Raw genomic sequence first — 26,178 nt, 5'->3', positions numbered from 1 at the left:
AAGTCTCAAGAAATATATCCATGATAACAATAAAGAATTCCTAAAGTTCTATTTTGAGAAAAGGATAACAGCAAAAATGGGTAGACCTGCTGCTTGTAGAAAATTATGTAAGATTGGCTCATAAAAGATGTGATTATTCTGTTCTAGTTTTCTATTCTTCTTCTCCAGCCAGGGTCTTCATACTCTCAAGAAAAGAATACTGTAAAAAGGGAGTAACATTGGAGACACATAAAGAAATGTGATATACTTAGCCATCTCAAACAAGTCAAGTCCACATGTGTTATGTGTTAGAGTATTGGAGAAAATGTATGGATCTGGTAGAAGAACCACTATTGATTATTTTTTATATATTAGAGAAAATAGAAGTGACCAGAAAGACCAAAGGGCTGAAAGTAGAGGGAAGCTAATTTCATCTCTAGAATTCTGGCCATGAAAACTGCCTGATAGAAGAATAGCTTCTTCTTCTTTTTTTTTTAAAGAGCTAATTTATTTATTTGACAGAGATCACAAGTAGGCAGAGAGGCAGGTAGAGAGAGGGGGGGAAGCAGGCTCCCTGCTGACCAGAGAGCCAGATGTGGGGCTCGATCCCAGAACCCTGGGATCATGACCTGAGCCGAGCGGAGGCTTAACCCACTAAGCCACCCAGGCACCCCAAGAATAGCTTCTTCAAAAGAAACCCCCTATTGGGGCACCTGGGTGGCTCAGTCAGTTAAGCGTTGGATCTTGGTTTGGCTCAGGTCATGATCTTGCGGTCATGGGATCAAGCCCTGCTGGGGCTCTGCACTCAGCACAAAGTTTGCTTCACATTCTCTCACCCTCTCTCTCCACGCATGTTCCTTCTCTAATAAATAAATAAATAAATAAATCTTAAAAAATAAAAAACCCTTGTCAAGAATTTACATGTGGCTAAATCAGGGTTTTCATTCTTGGCACTATTGACATTTTAGGGCAGATAATTCTAGTTTTGGGGGCTTTCCTGTTCATTTAAGAATGTCTAACAGCAAAAATAAATAAATAAATAAATAAATAAAATAAAATAAAATAAAAATAAAAATAAAAAAAAGAATGTCTAACAGCATCCCTGACCTTCACCTTAGATGCCAATAGCAACCTTTCCCCAAGCTGTGTAGCTAAAAGTGTCTTCAGACATTGCTAAATTTCTCTTGTGGGGCAGAATTATTCCTGTTTGAGACCGTCTAGGCTAGATAATCATCTTTTAAGTTTCCTATAGAAGGATTTCTTGATAAGGCATTGAAAAAAAGAAATCCATGCAGACAGACAAAATGTCAGCCAGCCTGAACTCTGAATGTGTGTGTGTAGGGGTGTGGGAGATGTGTGTGTATGTGTGTGTGTTTTGTGTGTAGGCTGAGTTTGTACTGTTCCACTGGCCGCAAACTCCACATTTCCTTTTATAATACAAGCCTTTTGACCTGGCCTTTATAGACTTCTGAATTTATGTCCCAAGCTCTGAGGACTCCTGACCTCTCTCCTCCCACCAGCCAAAAGTGAAGATTTCCAAGGAGTTAAAGGATATGGTGATCATTTTGGGAAGACTTCCTAGAAAGAATAGAACTTGACCTGCTTGCTAGATAATGAGTAGCATTTTAGTAATCAGAGTGAAGAGGAAGGTCAGAGTGAAACAACTGTATACAGCATTAGGTTGTATGTAGAGAGAGGGGAGGGGCAGAAATAGATAAATTTCTCTTTAACAGAATGTGCTTTAGAATAATTTCTTCCTCTGCTAAAAATAGACTATTTATTTTCTAAGGTTGTAATTTATTTCCTCGTTGAAATTTTCTCGTTTTTACTACTTCTCAAGCATCTTTCCTCCCTCCCCACCCATTTCATGCTCTCATTATCTCACAATTCAAAGAATATATAAAGCTGTAAGTTTGGAAACCCAACTCCCACTCCCCTGGTAGTGTTACCTCTCTTCATTGCTAAGATTAATGTATTTCCCCCTATCCTCATGGCCTTGTCTTCTGTTTCCAGAGTTGCCGTACTTTCTGCCTTAAGTTAACTCGACCATCCTTCTTGCCATCTCGCATTATCATCTTTCAAGGTCCTATTGCGCGCTCTAGCTCTTGGTCCCGGCCTTCCTTCTCTCCTCTAAGCTTGAGCGCCTTGTAGGTGTCTCTGGGTATGCAAGTGTTGCACTTATAGGTGGCACCCTTCTGTATTGGCCTCTGCCACTCGACAGAATTCCCAGAGGACAGAGATTTGCTCACCTCTGTAGCCTTCAAACTTTATATATTATCTTGCATACACTTAATTTTTTTGCTAAATCTTTGTAAAATTAATGGTTTATTTAAACTTATGTCTGGGGTCTGTAGAATTTAAAGAAGTATGTAGAGTTTTGTACTTAAGAATCCCTTTGACGGGCACCTGGGTGGCTCAGCGGGTTAAGCCGCTGCCTTCAGCTCAGGTCATGATCTCAGGGTCCTGGGATCGAGTCCCGCATCGGGCTCTTTGCTCAGCAGGGAGCCTGCTTCCCTCTCTCTCTCTCTGCCTGCCTCTCTGCTTACTTGTGATTTCTCTCTGTCAAATAAATAAATAAAATCTTTAAAAAAAAAAAAAAGAATCCCTTTGACTTTTATCTTTTTTTTTTAAGATTTTATTTATTTGAGAGATAGAGAGAGGGTGTGTGAGCAGGAGTAGGGGGAGGAGCAGAGGGTCCATCCCAGTACCCTGGGATCTGCAGTGCAACTGAACCAGTCCTCTGGTATTGCTCAAGTGTCCCCAGTCTGTAGGGTTTGTGTTCCAGGCCTTAGCCAACTGAGCCATCTAGGCACCCCAAGAGTCCCTTTGACTTTTAAAACCATAATGTTCGTATCTTTAATTTTTAAACGATTCTGAATGTTCTATCCTATTCCATAAAAGCCTGGAAGCTTTAATTTTTACATTTATATTAAATGAGCTTTTCCCCCAAACATTTTGTTTTCTGATCTAATGGGAATCAAAAAAATTAATGAAACCAGAATTAAGAATTGAGCTGTTTGGAGATGGGAGATTTAATCACTATTCACAGCAATTTGGATTCTCTTACAAAATCTCCAGTCTTTCTAGTTTGCATCTCATATATTAAAATATATTAAATGTATTAAAATATTAAATATATTAAAATATGAGTGTTAATATCTTTATTAGTAATTTATGTTATAAAGCATCATATACACACAAAATAGTATTGATACTTATATTATCCCTCTGAAGAGTTTATTCACCTCAAATGATTGAGCAAGAAATTCTTTAAGCTATAGATTGTTTATCAGGAAATATCAATTCCCAGGGTGCTTGTTTGTTACCTGATGAAGTTAAGGCCTGCCTATGACCTGGAATTCTAAGCCTGATACGACAGCATCTTCCAAACTAGTGTTCCATACAAAATTATTCTAGGAGATAAATGTTAATGGCAGATTCACAGTGTGCTTTGGCCAGTTAAAGGCTCATAGAATTACTGCAGTAAAGAAATCTGTTTCACCTTGTGTAACCCATCATTTCCAATACTTAATACAGCACAGCATGCTATTTTCCTGGCACATCTATTAATATCTGCAGAACAGTGTTCTTTAGAACACCAATTTGGGAAATGCTGGTCTAAAGTAATTACTTCTTCTAGTTAAATAAATAGTCTATTTTCTCAAACCATTTGTTTCTTACATAATTCTCCCCAGCAATGAAATCACGTTGGATTTCCCCAAATATGTACCCATCTGACCGTCAGCCTCCAAGTGAGAAAGAAGTACCTCAACTTTTCCATTAATCTTCTAGACTTTTGTAAAATGTGCCCTATTATATACTTACTTTTATACTGTAGTTTAAGATGTAGGGCTGATATTTCTTTTCTCTCCATTATTGTACTTATCTGAAATAACTGAGTAGTAGCATGATTTTGAAAGTATGATATATGGGGGCACCTGGGTGACTCTGTCATTTAAGCATCTGACTCTTGATCTCAGCTCAGGTCTTAATCTCAGGGTTGTGGGTTCAAGCCCCACATTGGGGTCCATGCTAGGCATGGAACCTACTTTAAAAAAATAAAAAATAGGGACACCTGGGTGGCTCAGTTGGTTGAACAGCTACCTTCAGCTCAGGTCATGATCCCAGGGTCCTGGGATTGAGTCCTGCATCAGGCTCCTTGCTCAGCGTAGAGCCTCCTTCTCCCTCTGCCTGCTACTTCCCCTGCTGGTACTCTGGCTTTCTCTCTCTCTAACAAATAAATAAAAATCTTTTAAAAATAAATAAAAATTAAAAAAATAAAAAAATAGGGGCGCCTGGGTGGCTCAGTGGTTAAGCCGCTGCCTTCGGCTCAGGTCATGATCTCGGTGTCCTGGGATCGAGCCCCGCATCGGGCTCTCTGCTCAGCAGGGAGCCTGCTTCCTCCTCTCTCTCTGCCTGCCTCTCCGCCTACTTGTGATCTCTGTCTGTCAAATAAATAAATAAAATCTTTAAAAAAAAAAAAAAAAAAAAAAAAAAAAAAAAAAAAAAAAAAAAAAAAAAAAAAAAAAAAAAAAAATAAAAAAATAAAGGTAAGCTATATGTATGTATATGTGTATATACCTATGTGCATATGTGCACATGTATGTGGATTCTGCTTTTATTTTTTTTTTAAAGATTTTATTTATTTATTTGACAGGCAGAGATCACAAGTAGGCAGAGAAGCAGGCAGAGAGAGAGGAGGAAGCAGGAGCAGAGAGCCTGATGCGGGGCTCGATCCCAGGACCCTGGGATCATGACCTGAGCCGAAGGCAGAGGCTTTAACCCACTGAGCCACCCAGGCGCCCCTGGATTCTGCTTTTAAATGCTCTGTCCTATTTAGTGTTCTGTAGGTGGGAACTATTTGATAAAATGTTTGGAATTGCCAGCCTTTTGGCAAATAAACATGGGAAATAATCTTACTAAACTTGTAATACTGAAATTTGTTAGTAATCAATAAAAAGTTTCTGTTACCCTAAAAGGGCCAAAGTATGTATTTGTATGTAAAAATATGATATCTCATTGTTATATTTTTTTCTAGTTGATCCACCAAAATCGACAAGCTATCTTGAACCAGTTTGCAGCGAACGCTCCTGTTGGCATCAATATGAGGTCAGGCATGCAGCAGCAAATTACACCTCAGGTAATGTGAGAAAAGCAGACATTGTTAGCAATTCTCTACCCCAAGCTGTTTCTTAAAGTGTCGACTTGAGTGTCCGAGATGATCTTTTAAGGTAGTAGTGCAACTTTCTTCTAGAATGAATTGATAATCAACTTGTGATACCCCTTACTGATATTTAATCTAAAGCAAGAGTCCTTTGTTTGGTTTTGGTGGTGGTGTTGTCATTGCTATTAGATACCAGATGAATCAGTAGAACACTCTTACTGGTATCCTGAATAGGGCCAGTTATAAGACCCCTAGATAAGAAACTGTGTGGATGGTACCGGAAGCCTGATCAAAACCCAGTCACATTGCTGAGTTATATTAACTACCCTTTTGTGTCCTCTGCTCAATCTGAGCATCAGCATTTTCTGTTTTTTTATTTATTTTAGCAAGCCTTGTACATGAACCCAGGGCCACTGGAACTTTAAACATAAAAAGAACTGGGTTGCATTCTACGTCTTATCCTGTACTCAACTCCCTACTTAACTTCGTAGTACTTCTGCTTCAACCGCTTCATGCTTTCTTAACCAAGGTGACACAAAAATTGGAGAGATGAGGAATTTTAGACAGGATGCACACAAAACTTCTTTCCTCCGTAAGGTGTACCTAGATGGATTCAGGGCAAAAACAGGAAGACAACTGTAATCAAAAGGGTTACAGACAGAAACTAATGTTCATGGGTCACCTGGGTGGCTTAGTCAGTTAACCATATAGCTCTTGGTTTCAGCTTAGGTCATGATCTTGGGTTCTTGGGCTCGAGCCCCCCCGTTGGCTCCATGGTCAGCATGGAGAGGGGTTCTCTCTCCCTCTCCCATGCTCTTCTCCTGCTTGCTCTCTCTCTAAAGAAAAGAAAAGAAAAAAAAAGAAAACTACTGTTAAGCAGCAGATATTGGCATCTTCATGGATCCATACTTGGGTTTCCCTGTCTTAAAAAGCTCACTAATTAGCTCATGCAAGGGTAGTTAGGTTATAAGGAAGGAAGACCCTACTTTTGGAATTCACATAAGGATGATTTCTGTTAGAAAGTCATATGTCACAGTTTCTTCTAGATTGGACTATATTTGTTTGCAAGTTTAATTTTAGAGGAGCTATCTGCCTTGATCAGATCCTCAGTCTGAATTGAAATCTTCTGAGGAAGGCTTTATTGAAATTCCATGTTGCTTTAATGAGTTAGACCCAAAAAAGTGATTTTAACCCTAATTTTACTGTTGCTTTTGTCATTCCTAGTATTATAGCTATTAAAACACATACTCTGATGCCTGGAGCAGTCTTTTTTACAACAGTGTTATAAAATAGCTTGTTCTGGCCCCTGGGTAGCTCAGTTGGTTAAGCATCCAACTCAGGTCATGATCTCAGGGTTGTGGGATCGAGGCTTGTGTCTGGCCCTGTCTGGAGTCTGCTTCTCTCCCTTTCCCTCTGCCCCTTCCCCTACTCATGCTCTTTCTCTAAAATAAATCTTAAAAAAAAAAAAAAGCTAGTTCTGTTTATTTTATTTCTAATTATTCTTTTTAAGTAACAATTTGTTTGGCATTGGATCCTAGATTTCTGATTCTTCCTTTTTAAATGGTATTCTTAGGTTTTTCCAATTGTAAAGATAATGCATGCTCATTATAAATAATTTGGAAAATACAGGAAAGTGTAATGAAGAAAATTAAAATCAACTCTAATCACATTTTATTCATTTAAGTAAAGTGGAATAAATGATCTCAGTGAGAAAAGAGAAGAACTAAGAAACAGAAAATTTGGGGGGAAAGGAAAAGAAAAAAAAGCCTCCTAACCACGTCACCTCGGACATGTTTGAAGTCATAGTGATAATTGCTGCATGTTTTGTTGCCCCAAGCTACTAGGCTTTATCCTGTAAGCTTCCCAAAGTAGGGGATGGTGATAACAGTATTCATAAATGAGGATTGGTTTTCTCTTTTGCAGCCCCCCCTGAATGCCCAGATGTTGGCGCAGCGCCAGCGGGAGTTGTACAGCCAGCAGCACCGGCAGAGGCAGCTAATACAGCAGCAAAGAGCCATGCTCATGAGGCAACAAAGCTTTGGGAACAACCTCCCTCCCTCATCTGGACTGCCAGTTCAAATGGGGAACCCCCGTCTTCCTCAGGGTGCTCCGCAGCAATTTCCCTACCCACCCAACTACGGTACAAATCCAGGAACCCCACCTGCTTCAACCAGCCCGTTTTCACAACTGGCCGCAAATCCCGAGTCAGCCTTGGCCAACCGCAACAGCATGGTCAACAGAGGCATGACAGGAAACATGGGAGGACAGTTTGGCACTGGAATCAATCCTCAGATGCAGCAGAACGTCTTCCAGTACCCAGGATCAGGTATGAGGACTGCTCCTCTGCGCTGCTTCCCACGTATCCGATGGCGCAGGTGTTCCCCTGCGCTCATGGCGGGGCAGTGCGCCCAAGGGGAAGGTGCTGCCGTGGGAGTCAGGGGACCCGGGCTCCAGACTCATCTCTTGCCACTAGTGGTTAAATAGTTGGAGGCTTATCACTCCCTGACAGCTAATATGATTAATCAGAGGATCCAGAAGGACCTGATTCTAAAATTTTTTGAATTTTGTCTGCAGGGTACATTCTCTTAACGTTCTTACTTTCTGTCATGGATCCCTGTAAGAATCTTATGAGAGTCCTCTTCAGACGATGGGTTGAAGTACATGAACTCAAAATGGGCATACAGTTTTTTCATTATTTTAGAGACTTTGATTTTGATAGTTTATATAGGGATAACCCTCTTTGCAAAGCCTCTCAGGCTTCTTATTGGTGTCAGCACTCCTAGCTACTTAAGTTGGAAGCTCTTCTTCTGCAGTCTGAGGAACTTCCTGGCTTCCAGGAGTTTTTTCCTTTTTAACCTTTTGTTTGCATTGTCTCTCTTCCGTTCTCTTTGTCCTAGGTGATGATGTCCTTTTAAATTTTACTTCTTTCACTTTCAGACTCTAATGGGTAGTGGTAATAAAATACATTTGATTAATCCACGATATTTAATCAAACTTTGATGCAAAATTAATGGCAGATTCCTGGGGAAAAATTGAAATAAATCCCTTCATTTTATAAATGAAAGAAAAAGTAAATTATAAGTCTGCCTAAAAATGAATTTCCATGAGAAGACTGCTATTTGACTTGAATAAAATGTTGAGGTTACATAGAGATTTTTTTTTTTTACATAGCAATATGCTTATCAACTTTGACAGCCAAATCAATTTAGACTTTCATTCTCGTGGCAACAAGTGCTAAAATCCTTTGACTATTAAATTAAGTTATCTAGGGAGACTTTGTCAGACAGCACCAGAATTCTCAAAGATCTTTTACTCAAAATTATGTCACATCAGTTCCTTTGTCCTCAAGACAATGAAGTCATCTTTGGCTGGTTTACATCGCTGACACTATCTGTATGGGCAAGAAAAGGATTATAAATCTATATTTTAATAATAATATTGTCTGAACCTTTTGAAGGCCACTTTCATGTGTCTTAAGATTTCTGTATGCAGAGAACTTGACAAGGCTTTTTCACTTTATTCTGGCCTGCAGAAGTACTTCCTCCAGCATTAGAAGACCTGTGTCGTTACCTGGTTCTCCACTCCTCTTCCAAAATGGCAGCTTAGCCCACGCAGCAAATAGACTCTTAGTAGCATTCAGAATATTGATTACAGAGCCTTAAATCAAAAGATTTGTCCCATTCATTGGCAAAATAAGAAATAACTATGAGTAACCCAAACATTAGTAAATTCCCCAAGGATTCTTTTCTCTTAAGAAACAGAGAAATAAAAACAGTACTTATGCCCATTTTCAGTTATGTTCCTCAGCACCTCTTCTCTGGAAGACCAAGAAAGAATTTCGTATCCCTCTTCTGTTTCTTGACAAAGCCACCTAGAAAGGCAGTTCTTCAGAACCCCATTTCCAATGAAGTTGACAAGATTTCTTTCAGAGTTGTGTTCTCCTCTTTGAGCTACTGCCATGTCAGTGTGTACACAGTGGTTGAGATCATGAGTGGTGGGGCTTACTTCTCTAGGCGACAGAACTGGATGTGTTGCTTCCCATCATAAGCGCTCTATCTGGTACCTGATTTTTCTTCTAGTCCAAATTTAGATTGACAGAAAATGCTTTTCACAACATAAGAATTCATCGTTGATCAAATCAGCATTCCTACTACAAACAAAACCCAGACGCTGGGTGCGATAGAGAGTAGTTGTTTCATCCAGTTGCAAATTGAAATAAAATGACAGAGCCTGAAGTTCTTTCGTGAACTACTTCAAAATAATGGGGTGGGGGGAGTGGTCAGGTTTTCTGGAGAACAAAAGAACATTTAAAGAGGCAGTGTTTTTAAATGTCTTCCATTGTGCTAAGTTATAAACTCATTCCAACATTATCAATAACCTGGTAAAAAGCTTCATGACCAGGTTTTGTGTGAGTACAAATGCAAGTTCTGGAAAAGTTTCAACCTTTGCAAATGAAGACTTCTTTTGGAAGAAGAAAAAAACCCACCACATGTTTTTTAAATAAAATCTTACTGTAACACAGTCCTCCTCTTTAGTTTATGTGTGATAATACATAATGTGGTTGGCTTCATACGCAGAGTTGAATTGTACCAGGAACCTTATGACCTGCAAAACCAAAAATATTTCCTATCTGGTCCTTTGCAGAAAAAGTTTTTGTGTTAATTGATATTAGTAAGACTAAAGGTTGAATTCATTAACTTAGCTTTAGTCCTTTGCTTTGGCATCTTTTAGCTTAGTAGGGGCCCAGAGTAAATGAAGGAATATGTGAATAATAGTAATGACAGAGTATGCTCTCTTTTATTTCTGAAAACCAAAAATATTTCTAGACTATCAAGCCATAATGATGAGTGCACAAGAACAGAATTAGACATTTACAATTTATTTAGGGGCCCCTGCGTGGCTCGGTCAGTTAACCACCTACCTTTGGCTCTTGTCGTGATCTCAGGGTCCTGCAACCAGTCCCCACATTGGGCTCCCTGCTCAGCAAGGAGTCTGCTTCTCCCTCTGCCTCTTTTCCCCATTTCTCCCATTCATGCTCTCTCTCAAATAAATAGGTAAAATCTTAAAAACAAAACAACACACACACACACACACACACACACAAACCCTGCATTTTTAAAAAAATAAATAAAATTTATTTTATACCAAGGTGACATTTAAAGGAAATATGATGGAAATTTTTACAAAATTTTGTACCCACTCCATGAATTCCTTGAAGCTAATCCATAGCTCCTTCTGTGAACTACAATAATGCTACTCCATTCCTCCTCAGTGATCTCATCCACTCCTGTGGCTTCAGTGACCTCTTCATGCTGATGACTCTCTTCTGTATCTCTAACCAGATCTCTCAGCTCTTGTGTACAACTGCCTGATGACAGACATCCTTGAATTTTCTCTCCACTAACACCCCAAACTCAGCTTGTCCAAAGTTAGACTCATCAGTTCTGCTTCCCTTCTCTCCATATCTCAGAGTTCCAGCTGTTCTAACAAATTTCCCAAGATCCAAGAAAGAATGTATACCTTGCTCTCTTTTCATACTAGGCCTTGTAATCCTATATCTGCTGTTTCAAACCAGTGTCCTTCACTCACTGGCCTCATTCTTGTTCCTCCCTTCTCTCAGAACTGTCTCCTCTGGGAAGCCTTCCCTGACCACTCCCAATCATAGGCACTCACCACCCTGTCTTACACTCACTTGTTCACCTAGCTGCCTTGCTTTTTAAATAGCAAGTTTCTTGACTGAGCAAAGTGTGATCTTTTTAGTTTCTCAGTTGCCTAGCACAGAGGTCTGGCAGGGAGAGTAGGTGCTCAATGAACCTTCGTGAAGTAAATGAATGGAAGGATGAATCCTGGTTCTGGTTGCTGCTGCCAATGGCTGTGATGCTATTTATGGTCCAGCAGGGAGGCTTAGCATAGTTTAGGTGAAGACAGAATTATCGTAATTTTGGAAGGAACTAGATTGTCTGGTCCAAGGAATCCAAGGTCCAGTGTGGTGGCAGAACCTGAACCAGAACTCTGTCTACCCCTCCAGTTCCTTATTTACAAGCTGGTTCTCTCTACTAAAACTAGGTCAGCTGATAAGGAACAATTAGAATGTGAAATGAGTCCAGAAAGAAATGTCAAAAAGTATGCTGATATACTTGCAATCTCTTATTTATTGTTTAACTTTGATTCTACAGAATAATGTCCAGAATATGAGAAGTATCTCTCCTGCCCTCACATACATATTTTTCTGAAAGAAACTATTTCCTCATTAACAAGATTATAAATGCATTAAGAACAGACAAGTATTTTTTCAAAGATCACAACCAAAATGGTTAAATTATAGAGTTTATGTAGAGATAGTCTGCATAATTCTATATGCATAACATAGAAATGAAGAAGATGGGGGGAAAACACCCATCTTCTAGAGTCATAAATGAAAAATTAACTTCTCCTTATATTCTTAGTCAAAATTATTAAGAGATTAAATTACAGATGGAGGAAGCAACAGAGAGAAAATATATAGCTTTATTTATAATAGTCTTTACCAAGAAAAATAAACATTTGATGAAAGAAAAAAACTATAGAAAGTTTACAGTTGGCTCTATTTTCACAGAAAATGTAAAATATTTTTAAAATTGTAGCCTACAAAAAACCAAAAGGAATAAATTAACTACATCTCTGGCCATATTAAACAAACAAAAGGAGAAAAGTTATAATAATGGTGGCAAAACATAGAATATACGATTATATTTATAGAGAGACATTAAGGACATAATCATAAGGGAAAGAAGCAGGTCACAAAAATGTGTTAGATTTTTTAAATAAAGATTTGAATGAATTATACTAAATTATGGATAATCAGATTATGACATTCTTCTCTGCACTTTTAAAACTTTCTGTATCTCAAAAGTATTTAACTATGAAATGTATTTTGTCAGGAAAAAAATACAAAGTGCTAGCATAACAGAAATCATTTTTAAAAATCCATTTTTACCTTTTAAACTGTTAGGACTTCCACTTTGGGCTAAGTTGGAGTAACAGGAGCCAGATTTATTCCCCCATCTGAAACAAACAAAAAGATCAAAGTACATCGAACTATAGTTTTTTATATTATCCAGACTATGCTGCTTGGAGAGGGAGTCCAAAAGGAACCAGTAGTCTCCCTGAGTTGAGCCCATGGAGCTGGGAGTCTAGGAAGGCCAAGGCAACTCGAGGTCTCAGGGCACAGGACCAGAGAAGAGAGAGCCACAGGGAACTGCAAGGATGTACACAGGGTCCCACTCAGATTTTGTGTGTGTGTTTGTGTGTGCTCGCACAACAAACCAAGGCCAGGGAAAACCACCTGGAAAGATTATAGGGAACAATCTACAAAGTTCGCACAGGGCCAACTTCTCTTCCCACCAGCCAGAATAGAAAACCTCATGATTCATGGGGTGTCAAGTAAGATACTCAGAAGGGTTTTGTCTCAGTAGCAGACAAAATAAGCCCTAACCTTTGCTTTTGTCTCTTGACACACAAGACCCAAAAGGATTAAACTGTCTCCATGTAACCTAACTACAACCCAGATAAAGGTTGAAAATACTTAAAGGGCATTTAGGGGTACCTGAGTGGCTCAGTTGTTTAAGCATCCAACTCTTGATTCCAGCTCAACTCATGATCTCAGGATCATGAGATCGAGCCCTGCTTCAAGCTCCTTTGTCAGGCTCCACTCTGGACATGGGACCTGCTTAAGACTCTCTCTCTCCCTTTTCCTCTGCCCTGCCACCCCCTTTCACATGCACCCACTCTTTTTTCCTCCTTCTTAAAAAAAAAATCCAGCACCTAACAAGGTAGAATTCACAAGGTCTGGGATCTAGTCTTTTATTACCAGGCATGCAGAGATGCAGTATAATAAAACCAATAACGAGGAATAAAATCTGTCATCGAAACCAACACAGACACACACAAATGATAAAATGAGTAGACAAGACATTGAGACAATTAAAAAGTATACAATTATTCTATATGTTCAAAAAGCTAGAGGAAAGCTTGAACATATTAAGTAAAGTCAAGGACAATATAAATAAAATCAAAATCAACTTCTGGAAACAAACTACAGTGTCTGCGATGAAAAATATACTAGATGGGATAACAGAGATATTAGACATTACAAAAGAAAAAATTAGTGAACTTGAAGACATAACAATGGACACTGTCAAAATGAAATCAGAAAAAAACTGAAACGATAGCAGGTTCACTCCAAATTGACCTTACACAAAGCAAATCAAAATGTCAATATGCTTTTTGGAGAATTGACAAGCTTCTCCTAAAATTTACATGGAAATACAAAGGATCCAGTGTAGCCAAGACAGTTTTGAAAAAGAGAGCCAACTTGGATGACTGTCATTTCAAAAATTACCATAAAGTCACATCAGTCAAGGGGTGCCTGGGTGGCTCAGTGGGTTAAAGGCTCTGCCTTCAGCTCGGGTCATGATCCCAGGGTCCTGGGATCGAGCCCCACACCGGGCTCTCTGCTCAGCGGGGAACCTGCTTCCTCCTCTCTGCCTGCCTCTCTGCCTATTTTTGATCTCTGTCAAATAAATGAATAAAATCTAATTTAAAAAAATTTTTTTAGAAGATTTAGAAAAAGTCACATCAGTCAAGACAATATAGCATTCATACAAGTATGGACATAGAGACCACAGCAACAACCTAAAAATTCAGAAGTAAATTGTTAATATTACGGCCAGCTGATGTTTTTAAAACGATTGTATCAATAGCTGCTAATAAGCATCATCCTGCCCAGGAAGGAACAAACTACCAATAAATGCTGCAGAATGGTCAAACCTCAGAAACATTATCTAAGTGAAAGAGGCCAGACCCAAAAGATCTCATGTGATTACATTTATATGAAATTGCCCCCAAAATGCACACCTGTCAAGACAGAAAGCAGATCCATGGTTGCCTGAGGCTGGGGTAGGAGAGGGGAATGACTGCTGACAGGCATAGGGGGGACATGAGGGGAATGAAAATGTCCATACTCGACTGAGCTGATGGTTGCACAGCTCCATAAATGGACTACAAGTCACTGAGTTGTGCAGTTCGGTGGGTAAATTTGAGGTGGCGTAGGTGATACCTCAGTAAAGCTTAAAGAAAAAGGACAGGGAAAGAAGAGCCCACAGAGATGACTGAGGCATGGACAACAAAGCTCTTCTCATTTTTCATTTCACACGCGTTTGTTTTGCCTTTTTCCCTTCCTAACTTATTTTTATTACACAAGTAATCTGTCATGTATATTCATGTACATTTTTGCACTTAAAAACTCATGTAAGGGGCACCTGGGTGGCTCAGTGGGTTAAAGCCTCTGCCTTCGGCTTAGGTCATGATCTCAGGGTCCTGGGATCGAGCCCTGCATCAGGCCCTCTGCTCAGCGGGGAGCCTGCTTCCCCCCTCTCTGCCTGCCTCTCTGCCTACTTGTGATCTCTCTCCCTCTGTCAAACAAATAAATAAAATCTTTTTTAAAAATCCATGTAAGCAAAAAGAATAGAAAAAAAATTATACATAATCCTGGAACCGAAATCAATATGTTAGTGATGCATTCTTGCAGACTTATTTTATGTTTACTTCTCTGTTTATACTCTTAATTTCTTGCCTTATTTTGAAGAGACTGAAATGTTTTCCCTGCTCTATTGAATAGGCTGTTTCTAATTATATCATGAATTATATCATGACAGATCCTTGTGGGAGTGGGGGGTTCTCTTTTATAGGGTTAATACATTTATAGTATAGTCACATAAATTAATTTATGTCAATTTGCAGGAATGGTTCCCCAAGGTGAGGCAAACTTCGCTCCATCTCTGAGCCCCGGGAGCTCCATGGTGCCGATGCCGATCCCTCCTCCTCAGAGCTCTCTGCTCCAGCCAACTCCGCCCTCGTCGGGGTACCAGTCACCAGACATGAAGGCCTGGCAGCAAGGTGCAATGGGAAACAACAAGTAAGTAAGTTTTTGAATATGAGCATCCCTGGTCTCCGCAGCACATAAGAACAGTTGTGCCGTGACGATCGGAATAGAAGAGGGCTGGCTGCTTCCAGTTGCAAGCTCATGGAACTGAATTTTACATGATAGCAAAGAGAAATAACTTCTGAATCCTCTAAGTTTCAAGTCATTTTTAAGGTAAATGTGTGTGTTTACAGTGCAGAAAAGTGGTCTAGTGGCCCCCAATCCCCCATCTCACTGTCAGCGCACCTGAAGAACTTGATCATGTGTGAAACGGAGCTTCCCTGGGACGGAGGTAGAAATGGGTACTTAAAAAAAAAAAAAAAAGTGTTATTTATAAAAACACTTTAAAAATTCTAAAAATCTAAAGTAAGAATGGCTAAATATCAGAATTCACTAGAGCCTAAAGAGTGGGCACACAGGCTTTACCCCTCTCGGCATGTTTCAGAGATCTCGTGGCAACAGTAGAGGTTTTGTGGCTTCTCAGGCTGTCCTGCCTCAGCCAGCTCTTTGAATCTCTAGATTTTCAGTGGCCTCATCTTGCCCATTCTGCTCTGAATTATCTCACTAATGTCATTTTCCCCCCAATCCTGGCTGCTGAACTTTTCACACTTCACTTGAGTTTTATAAGGCTTTTAATTAGGTTGTGTCTTGGTTCTAATGACAGGGAAACCGTTTGATCTGACAACATAATAAGTGAGGCAGTTAAAGTTGAAAACTTAAGACCATATTCTCCTAAAGTTCACTGAAAGGTGAGAGGAAGTCTTCCCGTTAGAGAACTGTGGAGCTCTCAGTGAGGACTGTGTGTAAATTAGGTAGAAATGAAACTGCCTATATAACATGCAAGAAGAATTTAGACTCCTAATATGTTCTAATCCCAGCTTACTAAATTCACTTTAGATTCCACGGTCCATGGGTATCGTGATTCCTTTACAGACACTCTCCACTCCCTTGGCCAGCTCTCCCTCTGCTGCACTTGGCCGTGCTAGCAAGATGCTTCCTAATGAAATCCAGCTAAACTCTAGCTCCATGCCCACATCTAAGCATTTAAATGTGTCTTGGAAAAAACACAGTCCCACTGACAGTTCTGCTCCCTTTTACAGTTAAATACCCTAAAAGACTCTCAGCACTTCTCCTTTCCTTGCTGACCAGTCGGGCTTTCATCCCCACCGCTCTAGCACCAGTACTCTTGTCCAGGTTGGCAGTGTCCTCCACAGTGACAGGTGCGGTGACTGCTGGTAGCATTTGCATTTATTCTTTCTTGACGCTCCTCCTTCATTTAGTTTCTGGAACAGCTTTCTCTCTTGAGAAAGGTCACTCTCACCCTGTTTCTCAGTGTCCTCTGCTGGATCTTCCTCATCTCCCCGAGCTCCATTTGAGGGCCTCAGAGCTCATTCTGTCCACTTGCTCCCTTGGTTATGCTGTCCAATACGATTACACATCCCTATCTCAGTGTCTACGACTCCCCAGTTTAAATCTCCAGCCCAGGGACACCTGGGTGGCTCAGTCAGTTAAGCGTCTGCCTTCAGCTCAGGTCACGGTTCCAGGGTTCTGGGATTGAGCCCTGCCTTGGGCTTCTTGTTCAGCAGGGAGCCTGCTTCTCCCTCTGCCTGCCACTCCCCCTGCTTGTGTGTGCTCTCTCTCTCTCTCTCTAACAAATAAAATCTTTTAAAAGACAAAGTCTCTAAATCCCAGCCCAGGCTTCTCCCTGAACACCATACTATATGTATAACCACCTAATCTCTATCCCTCTCAGAAGTCTAATAGGCTCTCTGGCTCACCATGACAAAATCTGAAGGGGTGTCGTCCCCCCGCCAAAACCTGCTCCTCTCCTACTGTTCCCCGTCTCAGTGAACAACAACTTTATTCTCCCAGTTATGCAGAGAAAACCTCTTCTCTCATATCCCACATCAGACAGCCCGTCAGCAAATCATGTCAGCTTCTTAGCTCTCCCTTCTTCCCTGTCCCATGTGCAAGCCACCACTGTCTTTTTTCCAGACTGTCGAAGGAGTCTCCTGTCTCCTGTCTTCGACCCTTGCTCCCTGGCAGTGTAATCACGTGGTAGCCTGCGTGATGCTCTTCAGACATGAGCAGCATGGCAGTCCTCTCCTCAAAACTCACCAACTTACTCAGAGTGCAGAATGGGGCCCGGGAAGCCCACATAATCCTGTTCCTGGGTCCCTTTCTGACCTCAGCTGCTATTCCCATCACTCAGTCTGCATACTGGTGTCTGTTTATTCTTCTGTTCCTCACATGTGCCAAGTACATTGCAAACTCAGGGCCTTTGCGTTTTTAAATCCCTCTGTCGGAATGTTCTTCTCACAGTGGCCACATGGTTTGCTCTCTCACACTTCAAGTCTCTCCTTAAATGTCAGCTAATTAGACATAGATATTAAATGTCACCATATTAAAGCTCCCTGATCATCATTTCTAAAACAACAGCGGTTTCCACCCCCTCGTCCCTTTTTTCCCTTCTATATTTCTCTTTATAGTACTTAACACCCGACATATTGTGTGTTAGTCCTTTTGTTTATGGTCTGTCTCCTCCAACTAGAATATAATCATCCTAAACACAGGACTTTGTTTTTGTTTACTTGCGTATGTCCATCCTTTAGAACAGGTGAGCACTTACTATACATTTATTGAGTGAACAAGGACAAAAATTCTCTGTCCTGCCTCAATCACTTCTTGAGTTCAGATTCAAATGTGGGCTTGAATTTTTGTTGTACTTTAACAGTTTTTGTGAACTTTGACTTTACCAAATCATTTGGGAAAAAAAAAATAGTTGTCACGAAGTCTCTAAGCATTCACATTTGCTTATTTGCTTCATGTGTAAAGGCTTATTAGTGGACACAGGTAGCATGGATTTGTGACCCCTCGCTGTTTCTCTTGAACAGTGCAGGGTACCACAAGGAACAGGGGAAACTGCCCTTGCTGTGAACTTACCAAGAGTCCAGTGGGTGACGGCAGTAAAGGGACAAAAGTAATACATGAAACAAAGAATCACTTAGTAGAATGATGTAATAGAGTTCAGAGACTGTGTAATGTGATTCTTTTTCATGATCTCTCCAGTCAAGAAAAATAAAGGGTTAAACCAAGCCTCTTTGTCCCGGAACAGTGCAGGTTTGTGTGTAACACTAGTCGCCAGGGAGAGTCTGAGCACTTATTAGCATTTTAAAGGCTAGGAAGGCCTGTTGTTTAACCCTTTGTTTTTAGACTTCTAGGACCTGGAGCACCTCCATGCTTGCTAACAATACCTCCAATACCTATGGCAGCCATTGTGGCTGAAGTCTTCATCCTTACTTTCCCCCACACCGTGATTTAGGGGCTTCCAAATTCCTGGTGCTAGCCGAAAAAACTGTAGTAACTGACATGGGGCTGACCGGGAAAGCAGAGGGAGGGAGGTGAACCCCACCCCCCTGTCATTTCTGAGACCTAGAACAGTGACTGGTGCTGCAGAAGGCTTGGTCTTCTTCCCGTAGTGGAAGAAACTGAAATGGAACTGTTGGCAAGAGCAGTTTGAATGAACTTAAGCTAATATAAGTCCCAAGTATAAATGTGAAAAGAAATTAAATCTTGAACTTTTTTTCACTAAGTATGACATCATTGCAGTCCTTGAAGCTTCTGTATGCATTAACTTACAGAGCCCTGAGCTGAGCCTCCGCAGGGCTGATTTATGGATCAGTTGACAAATGAGCATTGTCTGGGGTAGAAATGTTCTCATTAGGAAATGGGCAGTGAACTAATGGGTTTTTCCTCACCTTTAGTTGTGGGGGCACTGCCTCACACGCATACACACGGTAGAGACGTTAATGGTTCAAAGATGTATTACTGACCATTTCCTAGGCATAGAATTTTCTTTGAGCATTTGTGTTTTATAATTACTTGGGGAAAATTTGCTGCTTTTCTTCAGACATGATGAATAGGCTGTTTCTCAGTATGTTAATTTTAGTGTGATTACCTTAATCTACCAGAAACGATAAATGTCAGTACATCCTGTTTACCTCCCAGGAGGGAGCAAGGAATATAGGAATAGATAAGCCATTGATGGGGTAAATAATATTTAGAAATCAAATTCTCCAGAATTAACCTTAAAATAGGTGGGATTTTACTAGCAGTTTATTATTTAACAACTGATAATCATAAAACATTTGGTGTTTTGTCGAACTTATAAAAGACACAATTCATATCATTTTCCTTTAGATGTGTATATATATGTATCATTTAGAATTTCAGAGTTCAAATATAAAGTTTCAAGTTGTATTTACTTGCTGTTTATTTCATACTGTTCTACCTACTAAGAGAAATAGGCCAGACTATACCAACAGTCCAGAACGAGGCCATAAAGAAGGCAATCAGTAAAATAAGCCCTCTGAAAAACATAACTGCATTTTGCTTCTGGAAAAGACATAAAGCCATGTTCTAGCCTGAGAAGACCTTTGGGATCTTTAAAAACATTACATTTGCCAAATAGAAATATCTGGTTATATTCCTCTTAGTTTATAGCATAGTGAAAACAACCAGAAGCTGAATCCTTGAGAAGCAACAACGTCTCTAGAACATTGAATAAAGGCCCTTGAGTCTTAATGTGCATGAAAAGTTAGAAATGTGACTGTCTGTGCCCACCCTCAGAAACTGATTCATTAGGGCTGGAGTAAGGCCTGGGAGTCCCAGTTCTCAGAGTCTGAGGAAATTCTCTTCAGATGGTGTTTTTCTATAAATAAGAAGCAGTCCATACCTCATCAGTTGACAGCACTGAGTAATAATAACCCATGTTCATAATTCACTCATCACCAGATATTTACTGAGTGCTTGCCATGTGTCACTTATTACTAGAGACAAGGAATGAGTGGAACAAGATAGTAGTGTTTGCCTGAAGTGTTAGTCCAAGAAGATATATAAGCAATCACAATATAAAACTCCATCATTGAATCATTGATTCCTTTGTTCATTCATTCGTTGAGCAGTTATTAAACATACATATCCCAGGCATTTTGCTTAAATAGAGTATTCTTGGTTTAGGAAGATAAAATGATATAAAAAATTTCAGAATGATTTTGATTGTTAAATGAGTGCATTTCAGTTATCTGGAAGACGTACTTATGTGGAAAACTTTTTTTTCTTAATTATTCACCTAATTGGAATTTCACAACTCTGATATGAAGCCAGATGATTGTAACTTAAAATGAGCTCTTTGTAGCTATTAAATCCTTTGGGCAGAGTTCAAAATTCATCTCAATTACGCTCAATTTCTATATATTGTAATAAGATGAAGTCTTATATGTAATTTAAGAATGTAATGTCTTTTCTGTGGAGTTTTATCTAATACTTAAGAAACAGAGTCCAGTATGCTACGCCCATGTTCACGATCCGTGGATGTAATTGGGCTTGTTTTTGAGTTAACAGTGTGTTCAGTCAAGCTGTCCAGAACCAGCCCACGCCTGCGCAGCCAGGAGTGTACAACAATATGAGCATCACCGTGTCCATGGCAGGTGGAAACACAAATGTTCAGAACATGAACCCAATGATGGGCCAGATGCAGATGAGCTCTTTGCAGATGCCGGGAATGAACGCTGTGTGCCCTGAGCAGGTAAGTGGCGCAGCTGGCACACTCGCCACACACACACACTCCCCCCCTCCAGACCATACCACAGGTCATTCCTCCAGGGAAAATCAGGTATGTTCAGTTACTCGTCAAAAATGACTGTACTGGGTGGAGATGTGTGTCAGTTATTTCTTAGTAGCGCTAGGGGGAAAGACACACTTCTTTGACTTCCCACCATCTTTTGATAGCTACTACCTCCTAAGATATACAATGGAAATTTTGACAGACCTTATAAGATTTTACTCTCAAAAGAGATTGTATTGTTTTTGATTTATTGTAAAATGATACAGGGGCATCTGGGTGACTCAGTTGGTTAAGCATCCAACTCTTGATCTCCACTCGGGTCTGGATCTCAAGGTCATAAATTCAGGCCCTGCGCTGGGCTCCACGCTGGGCATGGAGCCTACTTAAAAATAAATAAAATAAAATAAAATGATACATATAATACATTGACTTGGAACTTACCCCTTTACATTTGGAACACATTTTCTTCACTTTTTCCTTTCATTTCAACAAACATTTATTCCATACTTACTATATACAAAGATAGCTCTGTGGGAGGTAATATTAACAAGTTGGGGAGACACAACATAAACAAAGATCAGTTGAATAATAGGACAAAACCGCTGCGTTAAGAGACAGACCTCCATAGGACCGTAAATATTTGTGTCGTATTAGGGATATGTGCAATTAACTACTGAGGGTTTAAAGGAAAAGCCGCATGATTAGGAAAGCCTTCTGGAAGGTTTGCCTAAGAAAGAGAATAGAAAAAAACATTCAAGACTTGTCACAGCATAACCTTAGCAAGGGATAGAAATTGAAAAGTCTCATGAACGTTAAGGGAACATTGATATTATATTTAAAGCAGAATTTATGTGGTAAGCTTTTTAGACATGCTGTAAGCCATCTAAATGTTTTAGAGTTTACCCCGAGACTCCTGAAGATTTTTAAGGATAGAATGACTGAATGACTAAATTCAAAATGATATTTAAGAAGATCATTGGGGTACCTCCCTGTAGTTACTGTTCTCATTTTCAGCAACCACAAAGTAGACTGTGACCATGTAGCCATAATTTGTAGCAAGTCTTAAAAACATGTAAACCCTGATTACCTTTTCTATAGAATCCCTTTTTGATGTGAATTTTATTTAGAAAACTTTCTGTTCCCCAGATACTCTATAGTAAGTCCCTAAGGAGTTTAACAAGGAAAAAGAACAACTTAGTGATTCATTTCTTGTGCAAAATAGAAGACCTAAATAGTATTGTATCTTGTCCTTGTTCTTACTGTTCAGTTATTAGAATTTTTCGCCATCTCCAGCAGATTAAAGTAATGAAAAATATAATGAATTAGGTAAAAAAATATTATACTTAAAGCATATTTCTTATTTAGTTGGGTCTTGCTTTCTCAGTTCGACAGTCCGCAGCTTTTAATTGGAGTGGTTAGCCCATTGACATGTAATGTGATTATTGATGTTGTTGAATTTAAATGTCTCACAATTTGGGGGGTTTTGTCTCATCTTTTTTTTTTTTTGTTCCATCTCTTGCCTTTCTTTGGTTTAATTGAACATTGTAATTCATGTTATCTCCTTTGATGGCTTATTAGCTATATATAACTCCATTTTGTTATTTTAGTTGTTGCTTCCGAGCTTAGAGCATGCATCTCTCATGTAGCATCATGTCCTTTCCGACGCTATGAGAACCACCTGGTGTATAAAAACCACACTGCTCTCAACTTCCATTTCTCCCCTCCTGCACTGTCGTTACCATACATATCGTGTCTACATCTGGCATATACCCCACATGCTTTTACTTTAAACAGTTACATTTTTTTTTTTAATTTAAAGAAGCACTTTTATACTTACCTGTGTAGTGATTTACAGCAGTCTTCATTCCTTTGTGGAGACCCCAGTTTCCAGCTTGGTATCGTTTTCCTTCTGCATGAAGGTCTACCTTTAGCATTTCTTACAGTCGGCCGCCGCTGAATTCTTTCAGCTGAGACTGACTGAGAAAGTTTTTGTTTCACCTTCATCTTTTTTTTTTTCACCTTCATCTTTGAAAGGTTTATCTCCCCCGAATTTTAGGTTGATTTTAGTTTTAGCTTCAGTACTTTAGAGATGTTGCTTCACTACAGTATTTCTGATGCCTTATCCCCTGGCATTTTCTCTTTGTTCCTCTGTACGGGATTGATTTTTCTCCCGCTCTGGTTGCTTTCAAAAAAGGTTATTCTCTTTGTCACTGGTTTTAACCAATTTGATTACAATATGCCTTAGTGATTGTTTTCATGGTTCTTGTGCTTGGAATTCATTGAGCTTCTTGATTTATGGATATATAATTTTCATCAAATTTGGAAAACTATTGACCATTGTTTCTTCAGATACTTTTTCTGTCACCACCCACCTCCTTTCCTTCAGAGACTCTTAATTACACACAGACACACATTATATTAGATTATATTATATTCATATATACATATTATGTACATATATACATATATATAAAAGTTGGCCACTTGAACTTATCCCACAGCTCACTGATTCCCTGGGTTTGGGGACCATGTGGGGAGGGTAACAAGGTCAATCGTTTTTTTCTCTGTGTCTTTTATTTTAGATACCTTCTATCGCTGTAGGTTTAAGTTCATTAATCTTTTTCTTTCTTTCTTTCTTTCTTTTTTTTTTCAACGTCTGATCTGTTCATTTCATCTGGTGTATTTTTCATCTCAGGTATTCTGCTTTCTTCTCCAGAAAGAGAGGAAAGTCATTTTGGACTTCTTTTATATCTTCTGTATCTCTAACATATTTAACCTTTCCGCTCCTTGAACATCTGGAAAACAGTTATTATAATAACTGTCTTAATATTCTCGTGTTCTATCATCTGTATCATTTTGGGGTTGGTTTCAGTTGACTGACTTTTCATTATGGGTCATATTTTTCTGAAAATTAACATGGTTTAGTAATTTTTTATTAGGTGCGTTTGTGAATTTTACCTTGTTGAGCTTTATTCTGGGAAATGGGTCAGTTACTTGAAACAGTTTGATCATTTCAGATCTTGCTTTTTTTGATTAGTGGGACCAGAGCAGTGTTCAGTATATTAGGCACAGTTTACTTTGCTACTGAGGCAAAGCCTGTCTAATATACTGCTTGATACTCTATGAGTTATGTTCTTCACTCTAGCTGGCCGGATCAGGACCTATTCTCAACTCTGTGTGATCTTTGGGAATTATTCCATCAACATAGTTTTGGGGACTCTTTCCTCTGCTTTGGGTAGTTCCCTAAAATCCATTAGCGGATCAGTTCTAACTTGGAGACTCAAGGGGATCCCTCTGCGGGTCTTTGGAGCTTTCTCTCTGCGTGGTTCCCTCTCCTCTGACATTTCTGCACTGTGAATTCCAGCTGCCTTGGCCATCTCAGACTTCCCGCTGCATCATCTCAACTCAGGGAGCCTGCAGGGCTCTGCCTGGGTTTCCTGTCCCCACGCTGGCTGCAGCCTGGAAATTCTCTGTACTGTGGGCTGAAGCAATTGTAGGACTCACCTCAGTTAATTTCCTAGCTCTTAGGGATCACTCTCCTTCACTGGGTTTGTCTAATGTCTTGAGTGCCTCTGTTTCATATAACTTATGCAATTTCTTCATTGATTCAGGCAGAGGATAAATCTACTTCCTATTAGTGAATCTTGACAAGAAATAAAAGCCTTTTGCTGATTAACTTTTGTGTGTATGATTTTAACTTTTTATTGAAGTATCATGTAAGAATATATAGAAAAATATACAACTCAATTAATTTTCCCAAACTGAACACACCTTTAAAGCTACCATTCAGATCAAGAAACAAAACATTATCAGCAATACCCCAAAGATTCTCTTCATGCTCCCTTCTACATCCCTCTTCACCCTGCAAAAGGAACCACTATCCTGACTTAGGACAACACAGTAAATTGCTAAGCTTTTTATTTCCGCTACACCCTATTTTCTGTCCGTGAGATTATTTTTCATGGAAGAATTTGGTCTTCATCTTAAACAACTAGCTTGTAATTTGGTCTTGTACTTATCTTTAATAGATAAATGATCCAGCACTGAGACACACAGGCCTCTACTGCAACCAGCTCTCATCCACTGACCTTCTCAAAACAGAAACAGATGGAACCCAGGTCAGTAAGAAAATTCTAAAGCCAGAGCTGCCAAATGTACTCTAGATACACAGGAAACTTTCTTTAGCATCATTTTGATTGATTAAGAGCCTGACCTTGGGAGTCAGACCTGGGTGTGAGTCCTGGTTCTAGTCTTCTTAGCTCTGTCCTCCTGGGCATGTTAGGGAGCTTCCCTGAGCTGCTACCTAACCAACAGAACTAACAAGATACCTGCTAATAGGATTGTTGAGAGGGTTAAGTGAGATAATGTTTCGAAAGGTTTAATCTGGTGGTAAAATAGGATAAAGGGATCACGAATGGTGGCCACTAGTTGTTATATGGTAAATAAGCACAATTCTCAAACTCATGTGTAATCAAAGTACCCCAAAAGATGTCAGTAAACTCAGACAAAACAGAGTGCCTGCTGTGTACTCTGCCTCCTTTTAGAAGTTTGTTTCAAAACAGTACAGATAGCAAGGCTGGCTACTGTCCTATATTAACCTAAATTTAGAGATTTGGGATGTTTTAGCTCACTTCAGTAACTTTGATTTAGTCTTTAGTCCCTTAATAAATACATATTTTTAAGATATTCTGCAGGCATTATGGTAAGGTGGAGATACAAGGAAACATGAGACATGTTTGCCCTTTAGGTGAACTATGGGGAGAAGTGAGGAAGGAAAGTTTCGTTTGTGAAATGCTTTTAATTTGCCTGGCACTGTGCTAAGCACTGTCTGCTTTATCTCATCTGAGCCTCACTATGACCCTACGAAGGAAGCGGTATTCCTTTTGTTCACAGATGAAGAAAGAGAACCAGAGGAGATTTAACTACATGCACAATTCACAAAGCTAGAAATGGCAGAGCTGATGTTGAACCCCGGTATTTCTAACACTGAAGTTCATGCTCTTTCTGCCATACCACTTAGGGCCTGTTGAAAGATAGAACATGTGACATTAATTGTCACATTAAGAAGGCAAACTCAAATTTATAAGTTTCAAGAGCCATAGTGTTCAAAGAAAGGGGCAAATGCTGTGAGGGTCAGAAGAGCATTTCCACAGGAGCTGAACTGGGCCTTGATGAGCACAGTTGGCAAGACAAGGTGAAGGAAAAAGTGTCTGAGGCTGGAGGAGGGAGTGAGCTTGCAAGTCTAGGGGACTGGAAGTAGACGGCCCGGAGACAGGGAAACAGTAATGTCCTAGCGTGGTCGTAGGAAACCAAATTCACTGAAGGTAAAGGGTTTGTAATCAAATTTTGTAGGACTTAAAATTGGTAAAATAGATTGGGGCAGGTTTCTGGGAGCCTTGAATGCTAAACTCGGGGTTTTAGATTGAGTCCTACAGATGAAGCGTTACC

At 39.7% G+C, this 26,178-nt stretch overlaps 1 protein-coding gene across 6 annotated transcripts in view; it reads left to right on the top strand.

Annotated features, from left to right (window-relative positions):
* NCOA1 (nuclear receptor coactivator 1) overlaps nt 1-26,178 on the top strand; it is a 237,361-nt gene that overhangs the window by 206,478 nt on the left and 4,705 nt on the right. For all 6 annotated transcript variants that reach the window (XM_059132487.1, XM_059132484.1, XM_059132485.1 and 3 more), the window contains 5 exons: nt 5,018-5,119; nt 7,067-7,469; nt 14,924-15,098; nt 20,508-20,691; nt 24,759-24,848. In XM_059132487.1, the coding sequence (XP_058988470.1) occupies nt 5,018-5,119; nt 7,067-7,469; nt 14,924-15,098; nt 20,508-20,691; nt 24,759-24,848 (954 nt within the window). The remainder of the gene's footprint in view (nt 1-5,017; nt 5,120-7,066; nt 7,470-14,923; nt 15,099-20,507; nt 20,692-24,758; nt 24,849-26,178) is intronic.

This window comes from Mustela lutreola, chromosome 9 (assembly GCF_030435805.1).
Source record: "Mustela lutreola isolate mMusLut2 chromosome 9, mMusLut2.pri, whole genome shotgun sequence".
Taxonomy (NCBI): domain Eukaryota; kingdom Metazoa; phylum Chordata; class Mammalia; order Carnivora; family Mustelidae; genus Mustela; species Mustela lutreola.
This window is presented reverse-complemented; position numbering and strand designations above follow the sequence as displayed.